This window comes from Anastrepha ludens, chromosome 4 (assembly GCF_028408465.1).
Source record: "Anastrepha ludens isolate Willacy chromosome 4, idAnaLude1.1, whole genome shotgun sequence".
In the NCBI taxonomy this organism is placed as follows: domain Eukaryota; kingdom Metazoa; phylum Arthropoda; class Insecta; order Diptera; family Tephritidae; genus Anastrepha; species Anastrepha ludens.
This window is the reverse complement of record NC_071500.1, coordinates 53,934,178-53,954,342: the sequence shown is the minus strand read 5'-3', so window position 1 is coordinate 53,954,342 and position 20,165 is coordinate 53,934,178. Positions and strand designations below refer to the sequence as shown.

At 36.8% G+C, this 20,165-nt stretch overlaps 1 protein-coding gene and 1 pseudogene across 4 annotated transcripts in view; one reads left to right on the top strand and one right to left on the bottom strand.

Annotated features, from left to right (window-relative positions):
• The window catches only part of LOC128862392 (uncharacterized), a 118,208-nt gene extending 114,446 nt beyond the window's left edge, over positions 1-3,762 (top strand). For all 4 annotated transcript variants that reach the window (XM_054100973.1, XM_054100974.1, XM_054100970.1 and 1 more), the window contains 3 exons: positions 1,753-1,851; positions 1,915-2,151; positions 2,228-3,762. In XM_054100973.1, the coding sequence (XP_053956948.1) occupies positions 1,753-1,851; positions 1,915-2,151; positions 2,228-2,859 (968 nt within the window). In that variant the 3' untranslated portion in view covers positions 2,860-3,762. The remainder of the gene's footprint in view (positions 1-1,752; positions 1,852-1,914; positions 2,152-2,227) is intronic.
• Positions 3,763-12,257: 8,495 nt separating this feature from the next.
• On the bottom strand, positions 12,258-13,177 carry LOC128861463 (serine protease 1-like; annotated as a pseudogene).
• Between the last annotated feature and the right edge of the window lie 6,988 nt (positions 13,178-20,165).

Sequence of the window (20,165 nt, the reverse complement as noted above, 5' to 3'; positions counted from 1 at the left end):
ACATTTGACTTATTTATGCCTCTCACAAACAAACTATAACCTTGAACATATCTTCGAGACGAGTGTACCAACATAAAAACCAAAATAATAATCGAAAGTCGATTGTAAAGGGTTTTTCAATAAGGGCGGGTTGATGTTGAATGGAATGGCGTTTGATGTGTGGCACGTAGCGCCGTCCTGCTGGAACCACATGTCGTCTAGGTCCATATGGTTCAATATGGGCCATAAGAAATTGGAAGGGCCACCACGTCTACCGAAAAATGGGCGCAATGCGCGCAACGTTTGCGTTAATGAACACTCATTTTGATAATAAAGTTTTATCATTTGAACGTGCTGTTCAATCGTGTAACTTGCCATCATGATTTCGCATAAACAACTGAATAATAAACAAAAGATTTGACAGATGTCACCAAAACAAAATGGTTGCCACAGGGCGCCAAAATCGACCCGCGCCAATTGAAAAACCCGTAGCCCGCGAAACTTGAAAATTCACCTTATTTTTTGAACAAACCTTGTGCATATATACATTATAAAGGGTGGTTAAGATTCAAGGGCCGTTGTTGATTTTGAATAAAATACAATCTTTTTAGGAAATTATTGTCATTTATCTTTATTGTGATAATATTGGTATGGCTCAATTACGTATAGAGCAAAATATTGGGCAAATAGCCGCCGTGGCCTCGGCGGCGCACCTCCAAAGGCCACCAAATGCAAATTGTTCCTTATCTAAAGGGTGGTTAAGTTTCAAGGGCCGGTGTTGAATTTGCATAAAATACAATTTTTTTGAGAAATTATTGTCATTTCTCTCTATTATGATAATATTGGTATGGCTCAATTACGTATAGAGCAAAATATTGGGCAAATAGCCGCCGTGGCCTCGGCGGCACACCTCCATCCGATGGCCCAAATTTTCGATGACGCTGAGGCTTAATTGAGGTTCTATGCCGTTAATGTGCCGAATTATCTCATCTTTTAGCTCTTGAATTGTTGCTGGCTTATCGACGTACACCTTTTCTTCCAAATAACTTCAAAGAAATAAGTCTAACGGTGTCGTTGACGTTTAGGTGTGGTTCACGTTCAACATCAGCCCTTGAAATTTAACCTCCCTTTATAATGAATAACAACATGTCGCAAAATTCGTGATTGTTTTGGTGGAAATAATCGTTCGAATCAGTCCACAATTCAAAGGTGGAGAAAAAATTTCAAAACTGGTTCTGCCGAGAATAGAAAAAAGACTGACAGACAAACAACTAGACGTTCTGTTGAGAATATTGCAGCTACAGCGCAAAAATTTTGCTGAACAACCTTAAACATCGATATCTTCACATTCTCAACAATTAGGCATTCATGAATAGACTGGTGGACGCTTAAATTAAGTAATTTTTCACATATAATTGTTAAGAGCCGTATTTTGAACAAAAATAATGAGAACTGAAAGAATATAAATTTTTACATGTTTTATTTTAAACAACTTCTTGGCGCGTCTTTTGAAAGTCCCTCTACTTACTTACTATTCAGTGGCTACATAAATCTCATACTCGGTGTGATATAAAAATATATGCATTGAATACAAAAAATTCTACTTACTCTCATGTTTCTTCTATCCATATTAACTTTTTGACTACAGTCTTCCTGGCCTAGTCTTTCCATTTCCAAGCCTTCAATATTCGAAATTTGATAACCTTTTCGTACAACTATTTAATTTGCAATCAGTAATTTTTCTAACTTCTCTTAAATAACAATTTTAATCAGATTCCAAGCTGAACGGTATGAATGCGAACGTTCCCAAAACACGTCCACGCATCCCCACGCCGGATGTTACCAAAGAATCTAGCGAAAAAGATTTCAATGGTAAGTTCAATAATTATACGCATTTTGCTATAGCACAAACTCAAAATTTAATTGCACCCATAGCCACGAAAACCGTGATTATGGCACCACAATTGAGCACACAAACCTCCATGTATCCGTACACGAGCACCAACAATCAGGATGGACCCGTTTTGGGCACACTTTTGTTATCGCCCATTAAAGAAATGGATAGCTCATCCTCGAATAACACTCTGATTCCAGGGCATCCGTCGACAACGGCGCTGGCGCAAGCCATATTGCCGTCCAATATGAAGGATGTCAACTTTGGCATTGCCTCACGTAAGTCACTTCTCATGTATAATCCGTCAAGGTAGGAAATAATTTGTACTTTTTTCTTTATTTCACGATATTGCAGCAACGACGCCAGCCACCACCAACATTACAACGCTCTCCTTCCCATTCACAGTTACCACCAGTTCAGCGGAAACAATGCCCGCTGGCACCCTAAATATTATGCCTATCGGTACAACGCAAGTGCCGACCATCACCACCACCGCCAGTGGTTATGATGCCAACGATCTCATCACCACAATTCCCGTCTCGTTGGCCATACAACGCACCCCATCGATGCGCTCCATCAACGATTTCAGTGGCAATGAAAATATGGATGTAACCCACAGTTACAATGGCAGCAATGGGTCACCAGGCAATGCCAATGCCGGTGGCGGTGAATTTCTGGCGACTAATAACGCCATACTCACTATTAAGCCACTGAATGGCGGTGGCAATATGTCGCATAATAACAGTTTTAGTGCCAACTTAAATCTAAATCTACAGGATTCCTATATACTAGAGCGGAATGCATCGGTGCGTTCGGCAGGACAACCGGTCAGTGGGATCAGTGAAGTTGCGCCAACAGCACGTGAAGTATCATTGGAGAGTAGAGATGGAGAGAGTATGGGCGGAAGTGGGACGTCGGCGCCCTCGACTTTGGCGAAACGCACACCTGAGCCAGCTTCGCCAGGTACGAAGGAGGTGTATGTGTAGAAGATGAATGGAAGAGTTCACGGACGACAGTTTATGATTTTTTATTTATGGAAAATATTTGGATGAACAATCAGTTAAAATCATGTATATTAATGTATTTGTAAATAACTAAAAATTCTTTCATATTAAATTTATATCTGCTATTTAAAAAACGTAAATTTTGGCCAAGTCCAAAAAAGATGCAGGTTTCTTAAAAGATGCAAGTTTGCTTCCGAAAATGTCAAAATATTTATAAGAAATTATAGTTATTGTATTTTTAACTCAATATATTTTAATAAAATGTCTACCATTAGGGTTGTGTGTAATGCAAAAATATGTATATATTACGCTCGAATAATTTATAAAAATTTACTAAACTGTGAAGTGTATATTCACTTCATGTCCTTGGTCTTATTAGCTTTCTAGAAATCAATGGCAATTTCATTATTATATTAAAAGTAAAATAGTAATTTTAATGGAAAACTTAGTATACCTACAAATATTTGTAAATTGAATCTCGAAAGGAAAAACCGAGTGTAATCTTTTGTGATATTTATCATATATGTGCATGCATATATTTATGTATATATGTATGTATGCATATCCACACACCTATGCCGTTGTATAAACAATATATACAAACATGTATGTATTTGTCATGTTAAAAACGCATACATTCGCGTTATGATTGTTTGTGAAATTGTTGATCAACTTTTATGTTATTGATTTTGTTTAGCCATATATTGAAAAACAAAAACAAAACAAAAATAAATATAAAAAATAGATACTAGTGTTGAAAATATAAGAATGTATATGTATGCTATGTGAGCTATACATTATTAACATTATTTAAATTTTTTAATTACAATAATTACATATAACTGAAAAATATATCAATAAAGATCGGTTAAATCAATTAGTTAACTAGTCAAGGACACTGTTATTTAAGGGACAATTTTATTACTGCTATTATCCAAGTATATGTAATAATACGTTTCCACCAAAGACAAATCCAAGGTTTGCAGATTTTTTCGTTTAAAAGGATTGTCAATTTTTCCACTGCGTGTTTGATGGAAATTATCTTTAAATTGTATTTCGCTGGTGCCATTCTGGTGCACATATAGTGTCCGTTATTTACCAATTTGATTATTTTTCTTGCGACGCCCACTAAACTTTTAGTTTTCCGTCTAAGAAAAATTATCAGATCTGCTCTTTGCAAAAGTGAAAAGTCTGAAATTTACACACAGTTCAACTTTAACTTCGATTAACTTTTAAAGCAGTCACTTTATCGAAAAATTATAAGAGATCTTTTTTGTAGAGAGTTCAAATTGCCATCAGAATATGTATTTCTCATAGCTGTAAATTGAAATACTAGAGAAAAAAAAGTTTATTCCAAAAAGTAGCAAAATCCCATGTTATGTAAATGGGAAATATATTGTGTTTGGGGCAAAGTTTATTCTGAATATTAAGAGCTGATTTTGATCTGATAATTTTTCTTAGACGAAAAACTAAAAACTAACATACAGCCATGGTCATTTAAATAGCACATTTAGACTTTGAAAGTAAAGAGATGAATACGTTTTTAAATAATTTTTTTTATTGGGAAAAAAGCAGCATAAAAGATAAAAATCTTATTTATTTCCACTTTAAAACAAAAAAATGGTCAAAAAGAATTTCAGGTCTGATTTGATTTACGAGAACGTTGATAACTTGCGAAACCTTCTGGACACATAAATAGCACATCCTAAAAAATTCCAAATAAAAGAAAAAATAGTAAACAAATCCGATAGCTAAGTAATAATATTGTTTAACCAGATTAGTATGATATTTTTTACTATATCCACCGTTTTCATTACTTCTTCAAACCGTCGCCCCATGCTTTCTACAAGCTTGTGGTATCTTTCCTTTGGAATCGAGTACCAAGCCTCGTCAACTGCGGCCCACAAATAATGAAAATTTGTAAAATTTTTGTTAGCGATTTTGACCTTAACGTCATTCCACAAATTTTCTATTGGATTGATATCAGGGCTCTGCGCCGGCCAATGCACTACATTAAAGCCAGGGAGAAGCTCCCCAAACCATGATACTTCCGCCGTCGTGTTTAATCGTCTTTTTTTGTGAACCTAGGATTTAACGCTTGATTTTTGGACGGCCTACAATAGTTCTCCCATCTCGTCCCATCCTATTTATTTTGGTTTCGTCGGTCCAAAGTATGTTTTTCCAAAACTGCATATATTTGCCTTTGTGGGCTTTTGCAAAGGCAACTCGGTGTTTGATATGTTTTTGATATATTTTTTTCTGCTTATACGGTCAAACAGCTGGGCTTCGTCAAGTCGCCTTCCTACAAGCTTTCTGGACACCAGTAGACCAGTTTCTTGGTTTATTTCAAGCATTATTTGCCGAGCCGACTAAAAAGGATATGCTTTGCTCTTGCGTATTACAGCTCTATCCACATTAGCATCAGTTTTTCGCGGCCTGGTTTTCTTTCCGTTTTTTTGCTTAGCTAGGATGAATCTTCCTTAACTAAATGAGCATTATAAACCATTTTCCGAGACCACGTCATCATTTCAGCTTATTCTGCATAGCTTTTTCCGTTTTAAATCATACGGTATATAAGAGTTCTTTTCTTCGGCGTGCAATGTTTTCCACGTCCCATTTTTAGTAATTACTTTAAAATTTTGTTTATGAAACAAAAAATTATGCTAAAAATCGCTGAAGCAATATTAAAGTTTTACTCTCCGCTGCACAAGTTAAAATGTCCACTTCAAAACAGCAATAAGCATAAATAAAATAGAATGCAAAAAATATATTACATCGAAAAAAAACGGTAAATTCCTTGCGTAAATGTACTATTGCCACCATTTAATATTATTTATTCCATTATTTTTATTTTTTTATTTTCGCAATAGGTTTCAAACTGTTTTATGGTGACTCGTTAGATCCTGGTCGATCCTGGCGGTCAACTTCGATGATTTCAGTGATTTTATCGACATTTTCAATATTATCATTCTTTTCGTTAACATCAAAAATGTGTAAACGGCATCCATTCACAATTTCAACGGTCTGGCTTGCATTTACGCCTTTATCAAAGAAAAACTGAAATTTTCCCTCTATTGTCTTCCATTGTTAATACCCTGTAACTCGCAACTGAAATGACACCAAGATAACAAGCATAAACTTTAAATTATTCGATGGATACTTTACGAGATTTCAATCACTACAGTCATCTACCGAGAAAATAATGGATTTTTTTCCGCCCAAACTATATTAAAATGCATGCGAACCCAATACAAACACGCTGTGAAAACTGCGTTTCAAATCGGTTTGGGTTATTGCATTTGTATTAGATGATATTTGTGCTTAAACGCACTAGAGTCAGCATATCCCAAGGTTAGCTGCGGTAGAAACGTTGTATCGGAGTTGCTTAACCCTAGAAGGGTACGGTTAAATTGTAGGCGCTTATAGGTACCGATGAGTAAATTTTACTCACTTCAGAATTTTTACGTTATTGTCTGATTTATTTTGTAAAATAGTAGTTTTAAATGAAAAAAATTTAAAGCCAGCATATAATATAAGTGTAATTTTTTATTATAATATGTAAAATAAGCAAAAATAATACTTTATTATTGATTTTTGACGATTATGAATACATAAAAATTGTTTTTCAAGCACATTCAGGGCACTTTTTTTGTAAATGTTCAACGCAAATAGCTAATCCACAATTGCAATAAGTGGTGGTGTATCTACGTTTGGTATAACTACAAAAATTACAGTACTTTCTTGGCCCCTTTTGGTATTCTCCGGCACTATGGGCCTCTTGGCTTGCGCCTACATTATTCTGAATGGATTTTTTCAACGCCAAGCTCATGTTTGTATTAGTTGCTAATCTTTTACTTTGAAATCCTTCCGTTAACTCCTTGTGTAGAGATAACATAAAATTAAGTCGGGATTCTGGCTTTTGCCCACGGCTACACATGTTGTGCCCGTAAATGATGTATGCGTTTATTGCAGCTATGTTCATCATATTTTGGAAAAATGCTAGAGGCCACCTTCTGGTTTTCCTGCCATGGTTAATGTTTTGGCACATCTGGTCAAAACTGTCAACTCCTCCTTTTGTTGAGTTGTACACATGCACTATTTCTGGTTTTCCAGTCGTCTCATGAATACTACCCGTACTGTGCATACTAGACGCCAATAATACAAGTTTATTATTATTGGGCTTGTATGATACAACTGTCAAATCCTCATGAAATATAAACAATGAAGTGGCATCCAACATATACTTTGTTCCGCTATCACAAGACAAGACAATTTTGATGTCATACTTGTTGGGTTTAGAGGAAATATACATCCTAAATGGTCATTTGCCTCTAAATTCAACTAGTTGCTCATCAATGGTTATATAGCTTCCAGTTATAATTCACTCTGCAATTGTTTAGAAGTTTGTCCCAGATAGAAGAAACTGGAGCTAGTTTGGTCATTTCTCTTCTAGCAGTTCTTGTTTCTTTGTCATCGAACCTTAGACAATTTCGGATAAATTTCAGGCATGGTTGCCTTCTTTCAGGCGTGGTTCCCCACAGTAGGTAGTGTCAAACATCATATGTGTTGCCAAGTGATTATCTTTGAGAGCAGCGGACAAGACTAACAAACCAAGAAATGCTTCAAGTTCGTCCATTTCTAAATTTGACAAAACCGCGTGAGATTTATCGTTATAGTTCTCCCTTTGAATGTTTATTTCTTTATTTGTATAAACCAAAATCTCTTCCAATATGTCTGCGGTAAAAACAGTTTGAAGCAGCTGGCAGGACACAACGAATTTTTTGCATTTGCTGTTGGGCCAGGGCGAATGTGAACAATATTTTTTGAGGGAGTTTTTTGACCTAGCGCAGCAACAGGTTCCTTACTCCAAAAAAAGTTCCATCTTTTCCGATCAGATTGTTGGTACTAGGTGTAATAATTGTAATTACCTCTTCTGTTTCACGAATTTCTTGGGCAGCTGATCTTTCATTTCTTCTCCCCTCAATAAGTTTCTGTTTTTTACGTTTGCTGTTTCCAGGTGTTTTCTCCCTTTCTTCCTTTCCAGCTTCTTCTGCATTTATGATTCCTTGTATCAAATTCTCTTCGACATCATTTAATTCTTCCGGTTCTGGTTGATATTCCGGATCTGCAACACTGTCCCAAGAATCCTCATCAAAGTTACAAAGCTCCAACTCCAAATTGTCTTCTTCCTCAGATTCTAGTTCAAGTATTGCATCCAAACTATTTTGTTCTGATAGCCCGCGACCTGCCATTTGTATGCTCTGTAGTTTTCTTTACGGTAACATAATACAAAACATAAACATAATTGTCATAATTCAGCACAAAATATATTTTTTAGACACGTAGTAAGTTACTGATAAATAAACTTGACTCACACAATTTAGTACGTAAAGGGTACAAATGAGTAAATTTTACTCACTAACTTTTTTTAAATTGTCCACAAGCGCGATAAATCAAACAACACCATTCAATGCTTGCGGCAGCCGACTAATGACAGAGTGGGCCAAACACTGCTAGTGGCTTGACTTTCAATGTGGCCAACCTGCAGATTTACGAACAAATCTATTCCTTATGTGAGTAAATTTTACTCACAGTACCCTTCTAGGGTTAAGCTGCTTGAGAACTGCTGGTAATGGCAAACTGTGTTGACATTTCTCTTCAGTAAGGTTTGGCAATTATCATAAATGGTTTAACCCCAGAACAATGCTTCGAATTGTGAAAAAGAGGCCGCAATGTCGACTCGTCGTCGTTCTCAACTTGTTGGCCTTTCTCATTCGACTACATGGAATATTTTACGTAAGGATCTTGGCCTACGTGCCTACAAAATACAGCTCGTGCAAGACTTGAAGCTAAATGACCACGGTTTGTGGCTCATTTTTGCTAATTGGGCTCATTTAGATTTATTATTCAGATTTATTGGAAAAGTAGTCAAGAATTGGACTAATCCAATCGAACATGTAACTCGTAACTGCGGCGGACAATGGTGGATGTCATATTAAAAAAAAAACAATTACATGAAATTATCTACCAGAATATAAAACTAAACTAAAAATAAAATTCATTCCAGCAATGTTTCTTTTTCGTATTATCATTTAAAACAGCCTGCAGTGAAAAATACTAAATGTGAACTAGAATACTACTAGTTCACTTATCAGCTCAACCAGTTTGTCGAGGTAGAAAGTGGCTTGATAAATGAATGAAATGTCAATTGCCAGCCATACATTTGGAAATACGATACCATACCAGGTTTTTAAAATAATCAATTTTGGACCAATTGAAATAAAATAAATAAAAACAGGATGTTTTCCATTTCATTCCATTTCAACATTTAAAACATTGTATTTCATATCAAACGTGTATACAGAATTTTTCCCTTAAAATAAATGAGACTTCCTTCAGGAAAACAATAAAAAATTGTTTACACTATTAGTAAATACTAAACAAAATTAAAACTGATTATTTATTAAAAAAACGAACAAAGAAATAAAATTTGAAGTATTCACTTTAGGGGTATAAATAAAATTATGCTAGTTAGTTTTCAGACTAATTTTTATGCGCCCGGAAACCAAATACATATTCACATTAATACTGATATTATGTAATTTGTTTGTTCTTTGTGCTCTTTGGGCTCTAATTTGTGAAAGTTAAACTTAATACAATATTTTACAATCTGCATTTTTTGTTCGTTATTGTGATCGAAAATAAAACACCCAATCATAGAACATCTGTCCGGCACTAACTTATCATTCATTCTAATTAAGTCTTTTGTAGAGTTCGAATTCTTCCAGACAAATTGATCATTTTATTACCGGTATTATTCTAATCAATGAGTACTGCTCAACTGCTTCTCAACGTTTTCTAAGACATCCTCCCGATACACTTTTGCCCTGCTCTTAACCCCCTTTTCGCAGAAATGAAAAGATGTAATGTCCTTAACAAACACTCCCCACCAAATCATTACGGATATTGGATAGTGGCCACGCTGAACCCTTGGAACAATATTTTTTTCGTCCTTAGAAGTTTTAGCATAGATTTTGTCGTTTTGCTTAATAAAAACTTCTTCAACAGTGAACATTTTCTCATCTGTGAAAGAATATTTTCATGGCCGTTGAGCGCGTGCCACCGAAGAAGCTGCTTGGATATGTAGAGTCAAAAGCAGACCAGTTGAGCGGCGGGAGGCTTTCATGCAGATATCAACTCTAAGTAGGCTCGACATGGATCTGGTCGATGCAATCATTTCCCTGAACATGATTTTCTGCTTTCTATGGGGATTTCTGCGAATTCTTTCTCGAACGGCTTTTAAGGTTGCACTGGTTCGAACCATGCGAGGACGATCACTTCTTTTTCTGTGACAGACAGACGTTTGGGAAAAACGATTGATCGTGCGGTAAACAAACATTTTTGGAATATTAAGTTTTTTCAGTAATTCGTAAATCTCACTTGCACTCTTCCCACATTCATATACTACAATCGTGCAATGCGATTTTCCTTAGCTCCCCACTACATTGTTAATAAGCGAAATTTGCCCCGAAGCTGAGTGTAGTTAATGAGTAGACAATGCTTTCGAACGACTTTTTTCTGCGAATTTGTGCTCGCCGTATGTAAAATTTGTCACAAAATGTATGGCAAGTCTAAGTGTGTAACTAAAATCGGTTGAAAGTGTTTATAAAGCAGAGTGAAATGTAAACAAAACGAAAAATATCAGAAACACTGCGTCACCAACTTTTTTCTCAAATTTGATTACAAATACACGGTTTGGCAATTACGTAATCTTTACTAATTGATTCATGGCGTTTATTGAAAAAGTGAACCGAGTGTGTATCAGTCGTTTGCTATGTTCCCACGATCAATGCTCAGATAGCAATTAGGATTTCCTTTGTCGGTACACATCCGTTATCGCAACACATATTGTGATTGTAGGTAAAGCAGTTTCGCAAGTGCCTAAAAATATGCATCCTAAAGCTAAATGCTTAATTTAACTGGTGAAGCCCACGTTAACTCATCATAAAGAATTAAATATGATTTGGTTGGTATTCCGGGTAATGGAACTTAATGTAATGAAAAATACAGTAATATCTGGATATAGATGGATGATGGAATTTTTATATTCGGTACTTTAAATTTAGATAATCAACAAGCCGTAACGCTTGTAGTACGATGGACCTCACTCTCTCACAACTCGACTGCTTTGTTGAGAGGCATCAACTTAAGAGCAAATTCAAATACATATGCTCAAGAATTTCGAAGTCCCCTAAATCTCTTTTAAATATCAGCTATTCAATTTTAGCTAGATCCCGGAACATAGTAAATAAATAGTTTGAGCTCGGATTTGGGAGATCCGAGTAAAGTGCGCTAGTTTTACAGTTTTTATAAATTGCGAAGTAGATTAAAGAATCTACTAACAGCAAGTTGACTAAGCCGGACATCTATGGCCTGCATGTGATAAACGATGAAATAGTAACTGAGGCTCTGAGAAACGACTGCACTCGGTCTCACAGGAATACGAAAGTGTATGACTATGAGTATGAGTATGAGAAGAGTACAAAAGACAATGGTTTATATAGCCTCCAGATCCGGAGCTCCGAATAACATTTTTGTATGGGTTGACAGAAGACATTCAGTACTTCAAACTTCGAAGAACACACCTTGAATTTTGAGAATCTGGACAATTTTGGCACAATTTTGTTGTTCAAAAGGTTTGGATTCGCCAATGAAACGGGACGGTTCAAAGATTCTTTGATAAAGTAATAGAGAAAGCTTTTCTATACGCCACAATGGGCCTCTGATGTCGCCCAAAGAATTTTCTTTAAAAACAGCCCATCTAAATAAGTGGTTAATTTATTAAATAAAATCCGGTATTGACCTGCTTATATAAAATAAAAGATAATAGCTTTTGAAAGAAGAAGCAAATCAAGCAGCGAAAGAAAGCTTAGGCAAATTTAAAATATCGCACCCTAAATACAAAAGGGTCACAACTCAAAATTTTCCACACTCGAGCTTGACTTGTTTACAGTAGCACAGAAAACAAACTATGTGACATATCACGCTGAAATTTGCCATGTAAGCTTATAACAGTCCTACCAAAAAACAAAAAAATTATTTTTGCCATATGTCATCCGCGGACCGTTTTATTGATAACGTCTCGTTCATATTTGAGCAGAAGGAACATTTTGAGTTGTGACCCTTTTGTATTTAGGGTGCGATATGTTTAAGGATTAAACTGGCGTTTTTTTTTCATACCAATGAATATTTTTACTTTGTAACCACTTTAAGGCCAATATTCTCATAAATTGTAAATTCCCATCACTAACTCTTCATTTTATTAAAGTAAATACGTAGCCTCAGTTGAATTTCTCGAATGCATCAATACTTAATTCGATTTAGTATGAAACTCCAGTATGTTCCTTGATCCATGTTAAGTACTTGGTCAAACGGGTGAATGTGATTGGATAGCCCAACTCGCAGCCAACGCTTGCCCCGAACGAGGTTAAACCAACTTGAATCTTAGACGATTCCAATACTAATGGACCACCAGAATCACCGTTGCAGGTGGACTGACCACTAGGCGTCGCAACACAAATGATGGACGATCGCACAAAGGAACTTCCATAGGGCTTAGCGCACAATGAATTCGAAAAGACTTCTAAGGTGGCAAACATCAAATGTTTGGTGACTGAGTTGCTAGAATCAGAAGTGCGACCCCAACCAGATGCAACAACTCGCTCACCAATATAGGTTGAGTAGGAATTGGCGATGGAGGGTAGCTGGACTGCACTAGTTTTACTTGTATAAGGTGTATATGGGATTTTGATGAGTGAAATGTCGTTCCTCAGGGTTCTTCTGTTCCAGCCAGAATGAATGATAACATCGGCTTTGGTAACTGTGTGTGTAAATTCGGGGGATGTGCGTTCAGTAGCACCCAAATAAACTGTAATTTCAGCGATACTGTTGAGAGAATATATTTTGAAAATTAATTTTTGATACATAAAAAATATGTAGAGTTGTCTTACCTGTCAATGCAGTGCGCAGCTGTCAAGACGTACGTGTTCGAAATCAAAGAACCACCACACCAGGCCGAGGAGGCAGCATTCGATTTCAGTAGAAGACCAACTTGGTAGGGAAATTGACCAGCAGTAGCCTTTTCCCCATTAGTAATCCGTCCATTCGGTTCGATATTATTAGTTGATTCAACGATATTGGCTAACACTGGCGATTCAATGTGGCGCGGGGTGAGTTCCACTACGCTGAAGGCGTGTGCAGCGCCAGCAATGCATCAGGCGAAAATGCTCAGAAGCTTCATAACTGCAACACAAATTTTAAACGAATAATTTTTATCCACAGTGGTATCGGGTTTTATATACTCAAAGACTTCTACATATGAACGGTCCAAGCGATAAATGACAGATACTGCAAATTATAGTTAACAAGTAAGGAAGGCTAAATTCGCTCCGCCAAGTAAAATTTAATTCTTGCTGGCTTTTCATTTTTGGAAACAAACAAGCTCATATGCAATGGGAATTATAGCTTGTCGCATTAGGAACAGAAATTTAGTATTAACATATTAAACGTGGTAGGTAGGTAAGTAGGTTAGAGGGCAAGAGTACCCCAGATGTACTACAAATGACACTTGCCGCCAGAGCCAGACATTTGCAGAGAAAGTGCTCAACAGTCTCTTTCTCTGCAGGATCCCCACAGCTTCTGCAATAGGGGTTGTACGGAATTCCCAGCTTCTCCGGATGAGTACCGATTACCCAGTGACAAGTGAACACCGCAATGAGTTTGGAAATTGAATGGCGGGGAATTCCCATCTATTCTATCGTCTTGAGGCCATACTGTTTTTGAAATAGCACACGATGGGACAGACCTCCATCCGTCTTGCGTTTTTTTAGAAAGAAATTGTGAAGTTTCCCTTTAACAACGGTCAAGGGGACACCGATGTCCGAGAAGGGGACAATTGTAATCGGAACCCAGATAAAGGAAATATTTCCTGAACTTTTGAGACGTTTGAGTTTCTCCTTACAGGAGTTTACCAGAAGAGAGTTGTAATAGGCGACGACAGGGCCTTGATCGCAGCTTTACTATCAGAGAAAAAAATTGTGTCTCCCTCCCAACAGCGATCCCTAACGCTGCTCGTGTGCGGCAGTTTAAAGGAGACTGAAATATTGGCTGATTTAGGGATAACCACAGCTCCCATTCCAGACTCCATCTTTGATCCGTCATTGAAAACAGAGATACCTATGTATATCCGAGTCGACTCTCCCCTAGCATAACCCTCAAAATCCAGTTTGCGGATGGAGAGATCAGTACGAAATACAGAGAAGGAATGTCGGATTAAATTAGGAGAGATGCAATACGTGTAGAAAGTTAGGGCGAGTTTTATTAAATGATCATCGATAAGAACGATTTTCCTCAAACATTTTTCCAAAATTTTATGTCCTCGTCTATTTTGGGACTTATGAAATTTGAGTAGTTTTGCTGGACTTACTTTAACAGATATATCATTTTTGTTTTTTTTTTTCTTTTTTTTTTCTACTCCATCGCCAACCTACTTTAGATATGGAGTAATAATTATATTGGGTTTCATTCAAATAAATAAATTTTTGTCCGAGTTTCCGTGCTCCCGGGCAGACGCGCGGAAAGACATGGCTAAGTCGACTCCTTTGCATCATTCTGATAATTTTGATGCAAATATGTCTATATCTCACTCGATTCCTTTATGTTGTTACATACAACCGTTTTATGAACAAAATTATAATACCCTGCGGCACAAGTGCGCGGGTATAAAAATCTACAATTGAATAAGGAGAATGAAAACGCTATGTCTATTATCTGTTCACAAAGGTATCTATCATTACTTTTCCAATTTTTCAGTGATGGTGTGCATGTCCGGTGTAGATATACAGGGTGCATACGATATTTGAGAACATGCATATATGTAGCTATAACTTACCGAAACCATAACTTTTCTTTTTGGTGTTTTTCAGATAAAACATGTGGGACTACAACTTAACTCAAGAAATTAAGACACAAGCAGTTATCATCGCCATACGAGTATGTGCAAATCGCACCGATTAATGATAGAATCTCTAATTTTCTTAAGTGCACTCGTTCAATCGGTTATAAAGTACGCCATGAATTGGAAGCATCAGACGGCGGTCCAGAATCTTTTGCAAAACGCAAACAATTTTAAGTACTTATTCAACAGGTAAAAGCGATTATTGACGAGAACCTTCAAAATCAGTGAGAATTTTAACAATTTGGGAGCGCTCGTGTGGCGTGTACTGTTCCGTGGTAAAAATCTGCTTGGACTGATGCTTTCAACGCGGTATGTCATTAAGCGATTTGACGTCTCCGTCAAAAGATACAGGGTTGCCAGATGGGTCCGTCGAATATGGGCAACCCTGTACGTATGGGGCGTCGTTGAGCGTGAAACCAATTAGTATCCTCATACCACCATTTCATCTCTGAAGGCTTCAATTAATACCGTTATGGTCAATATGAATAAGGAGCATTTCATTCGGGCATGCAATCGTTTTCAAACCCGGATCAAGGAGGTTATTGCAATGAACATTTTATTGAATGATTTTATAGATCTACGAGTATAAGTTAATTTTGTGTAAAAAATTCATGCAGTTTCATTAAATTTTGTTCAAAATCAAAGCTCATGAGTTTCACTCTCAAATTGTCCTCAAATACCCTACGCACCCTGTAATGTATGCTCTGCGCTTTTTGGGAAACACTTATTGGGTATATTAAAATTTAATCAGGCGGTTTGAAAATAAATAACTTTTAATTAAGAGATCTCGATATTGGCCCTCCTATGCGGATAGATAATTTGCGATTATAAAATTCAGCTGAATTTTTTAGCCGTATAGAACTTTTGATTTGAGTGACTATCAAACAGGCTTTCTAGGTAGATAAATACGAGTTATTGACTTCTTTCTTTAAGATAGCGTATTTTAAAATTTATAAATTCCTCAATAATCAAAAACCGTCCAAACTTTCCATTACGGCTACACTTTATTTGGGTGGCGGGCGAAGAGAGTCTGAGCGTGGCACATCCTACCAGCACCATCTGGAAGGCCATCGACCAAGCTGTATAATTATCAAACTCCTAACCTGATAGGGCCTCTATAAACTAGAGAAAATCCAGAAATTACGAAAAAAATAACATTCTTTCAAGACCGTACTTGCTAATTGCTCTAAAATATCGTTGAAAAGATATATTATATTATATATATAACGTATAAGTTTGAGTATATAGTAGAGATAGAGGCAGAAGAAAAAATAAATTATCAAAGCAAAATGTCAATGTGTCTGTGGAAACTCCAAATCTGCGAATTTATTGATTTCTAATCAGCAGGGTTGGGCATTTTGAACTACTACTAAATTACACTATCACTAATTTTTTAGTGATAGTTAAAATAATAAGCATCCGATGAAGCGATACTTGGGGTATTTGAGAGAAAGATTGTGCGGAAGATTTTTGGACCTTTGCACGTTGACAACGGCGAATATATATGGAACGATGAGCTGTATGAGCTTTACGACGACACAGACATAGAGCAGCGAATAAAGATCCAGCAGATACGTTGGCTGGATCATGTTGGCAATAATGGATACAAACGCTCCGGCCGTGAAAGTATTCGATGCGGTACCAGCTGATGGTAGTAGAGGAAGAGGAAGGACTCCTCTGCGTTGGAAGGATCAGGTCGAGACGGACTTGGCTTCACTTGATGTGACCAACTGGCGCCGGTTAGCATGTGAAAGAAACGACTGGCACGCTTTGTTAAACTCTGCCAAAATCGCGTAAGCAGTTATCGCGCCAATTGTGAAGAAGAAGAAGTTAAAATAAGAGTTTCATTATCATTATTTTTGCAGTAGTAATGCTAATCAGTATGATCAGGACCGCTGGTGACCGAATGCAGTCCGGACCCACCTCCAGATATACATATAGAGGTCATTCTTCTTATCAGCAATCATCCCGTGCGCCCAGTGGCTTTCGACTTCCCTCTTTGAGAAATATAAAACATATAATATGGTAATACTGTTACCAATTTTTCCATTGTTCAGCCAAATTACCTTTGTTATATTTTCTCGTGAGAAACTTACTTTCATCGAATTACACGATTTTCCCTGGCCCGCCAATGTTTCCATGAACCTCCTGATAACCTAACAGGTATATTACTACAGCTTCGCTGAAGTAGTTATGCCAGCCAGAAGTTCTTCAGGATAAAATAACCGACTCATCTATACAACGTGTAATTATATTAAGTGATCGTAATAATCATTACATCCACTAAAATCTACTGTTCAGTGTGGTTTTTGGGCTGGTAGAATGATTGACCCGTTTTCTTCAAAGATGAAAATTAAAGAGCTGTTACTCTCAATGGACAGCGCTGTAGACAACTGATTGAAAATTTTTTGTGGCCTGAACTTGATGAAATAGACAAAAGATCTTTATTTTCAACAGGGTGGAGCCACAAGTCACACAATACAGGAATACATTGCCTTATTGCAACCTAAGTTTCCCGATGGATTAGTTTCACAAAATGGTGACTTCAACTGGTCGCTTAAATCATGCGATCTAACTCCACTAGACTACTTATTGTGGGTTTTTTTGAAAAGTAAAGTCTATGTGTATAAATCAACAATGATTCCAGAGCTGAAACATAACATTTGGATCGAGATTGCTGAACTCAATGCACTAATGTATAAGTGAGTCCTTGAAAATCTTAATTCTCTCTAAATTTGTACTTGTTTTTTTTTTAAACAGAATCTAGGCGCGTAATTTGAAACACATTTTACAATACAGGAACTATTATTTTGCAGAAAAATATCCACAACGTCACGAAAAGCATTCCATGTTTCGGCATTATTCAAGCAATCTTTAAACTCTACGTATCTACGCAACCTCCTGAGCGTTTGCTTTTTGAACCACCTATTTTTTTGAGAATGGTAACACAAATGACATGAAAAATGTGTTCATAATTTACTTAAAGGTTTGACATTTACGAAATGGGACGCTATACGATTGAACAAAATTGGGAAATATTGAAAACCTATTTCTAAAGTAGTGAGTCTTCTTCTTCTATTCTGATTTTCACATCGGTGGCTACGTCAATAAGCAAAATTGTCAGATTTGGGGCTCAGAAAATCCACACGTTACTGTAGAGAAGCAAATGCATCCACAACGAGTCACTGTTTGGTGCGGTTTTTGGTCTGGCGGCATCATCGGGCCATTTTTTTCGAAAATGAGCGAGGAGCCGCGGTTACAGTAAATGGTGAGCGTTACCGTGACATGCTCAACGAGTTTTTGTTTCCAAAAATTGAAGAGGATGACATGGACGATATTTGGTTTCAACAGGACGGTGCAACTTGTCACACTGCCAAAGTTACACTCGAACTTTTGGCTACCGTTTTTGAAAACCAAATAATCAGCCGAAATTCCGATATCAATTGGCCGCCTCGGAGCTGTGATTTAAGCCCGTTGGACTATTTTTTGTGGGGAGCCGTTAAGGACAAATGCTATGCGAACCATCCAGAGACGATTGATGCTTTAAAACACGAAATCGAAGTTGGCATTCATGAAATTGGAGCCCAAACAATCGAAAATGTGCTTAAAAATTGGGTTGATCGATTGGCCTACTGTAAAGCCAATCGTGGCAGTCATTTGAACGATATTAGTCTTTATTCATAAATGACAATGTTCAATCTTCAAAATGAAAAAAAGTTTGAAAAAATATTGATTAGTTTTTTTTTATAGCCGATTCAAAAAGCAAATTTTGTCATGGGCCACCCTATACAAGCATAGCGGAGACAAGGGTTAATGCGAATGACTTGCAATCTTCAAAATACCAAATATTATTTTTGATTAGATATTTTTGGCACGCTTACATCGTGTCGCAAGAAGTAAACTGTTATTAAAAAATGTCTGATAATTTTTGGTAGCGGTAGTGAATGCGCGCAATCTTTTCAAGTGGACTAGAATTTATATACCAAAAAAATTATATGGAAGATAATATTTTTATAACTACGCCGCAGTAAATCGCACCACTTTAGAACTAGTCCCTTGGGGACAGTATCGGTTACCGCTATATGTACCTCACGCAGGGTCTTCAATTGTATTTTGTTACGCGGCGTTATCTTAAAGTGTGGCAATTGGCCCACTCTGCTGAGCTTCCTATGTCACCTCGAACTGGTTCTGTTTTGACAGTTCTTTGGAGAAACGACGCAAATTAGCTCCCGCTGGTGTCAAATGACCGATCCGGTAACATATTGCCTTGATATTCAGCAGGCTCAGAGTTCGATTTTTAGGAAAGACATATTCGTAGTTGATAGTTCGTTTTTAATGGTAATTTGACATGAAATTTGTACTTTTTTCTAAACAAAAAAACAAAAAAACAAACGTCAACCTTCATACGTATACATTGATAAATAAATGTTGTAAAAGAGATCACAAGTGTTGCTATTATTTTTAGAAACAAAGGCCCATTGGTGCGTACATCCTTTGTTCAGTCTTTGGCCGAGCTCCTCCTCCAAATTGTGGTATTCGTCTTGATGAAGGGACGAACATATTTAAGACACCTCCGAACGGAAGATGTTTTTTATGAGAATTCACATTAAGCGAATTGCCATTGCCTGCCTGCGGAGCGACCGTTATTAATTTCTTTTATACTCGCGCTCACTTGGCACGCATACTGGTTGTATATGACAGCATAAGGGAATCCAGATAAATATATGTAAATAAAATAAAAAATACGATGAAATGGGCGGTGCCGCATACATTTTCCAGTGAAAGTATGTATGTATATCGATAATGACTTAATAAAACTCACCCAAACATGGGGGTATTACTACCCCCATTATGAACTTACGATATAAATATTATTGAGATCGGATGAAAACCATGCCTACTTATCATATATTGAGACTAAATTTCCGTCTGTCCGTCCCAAAGCAAACTTGATTAAAATGCGCGGGTATAAAAAGTTCGGTTCGTACTGAGTTTAGTACTGCCTCACTTGTTTTTATACTCTGGCGTTTCGAACCCGGGCTACGGCGGCCTAAGTTTTGCAAAAAATTATCACATGCACATCATCAAGAGAGTTTCATTGATGCAAATTGTAATTCTCTAAACAGAAAATAATTTGAAATTGAAGCAGTATTTATCAATATTTTCAATCAAATGATTAGCTTGTACTAAAGCTGTGAAAGTACTTAGTAAAAGTTGGTGTTGGTTCCTAAGTTTGGTTTTAATTAAATTCTGCAGTGCCAAAATATGTTCA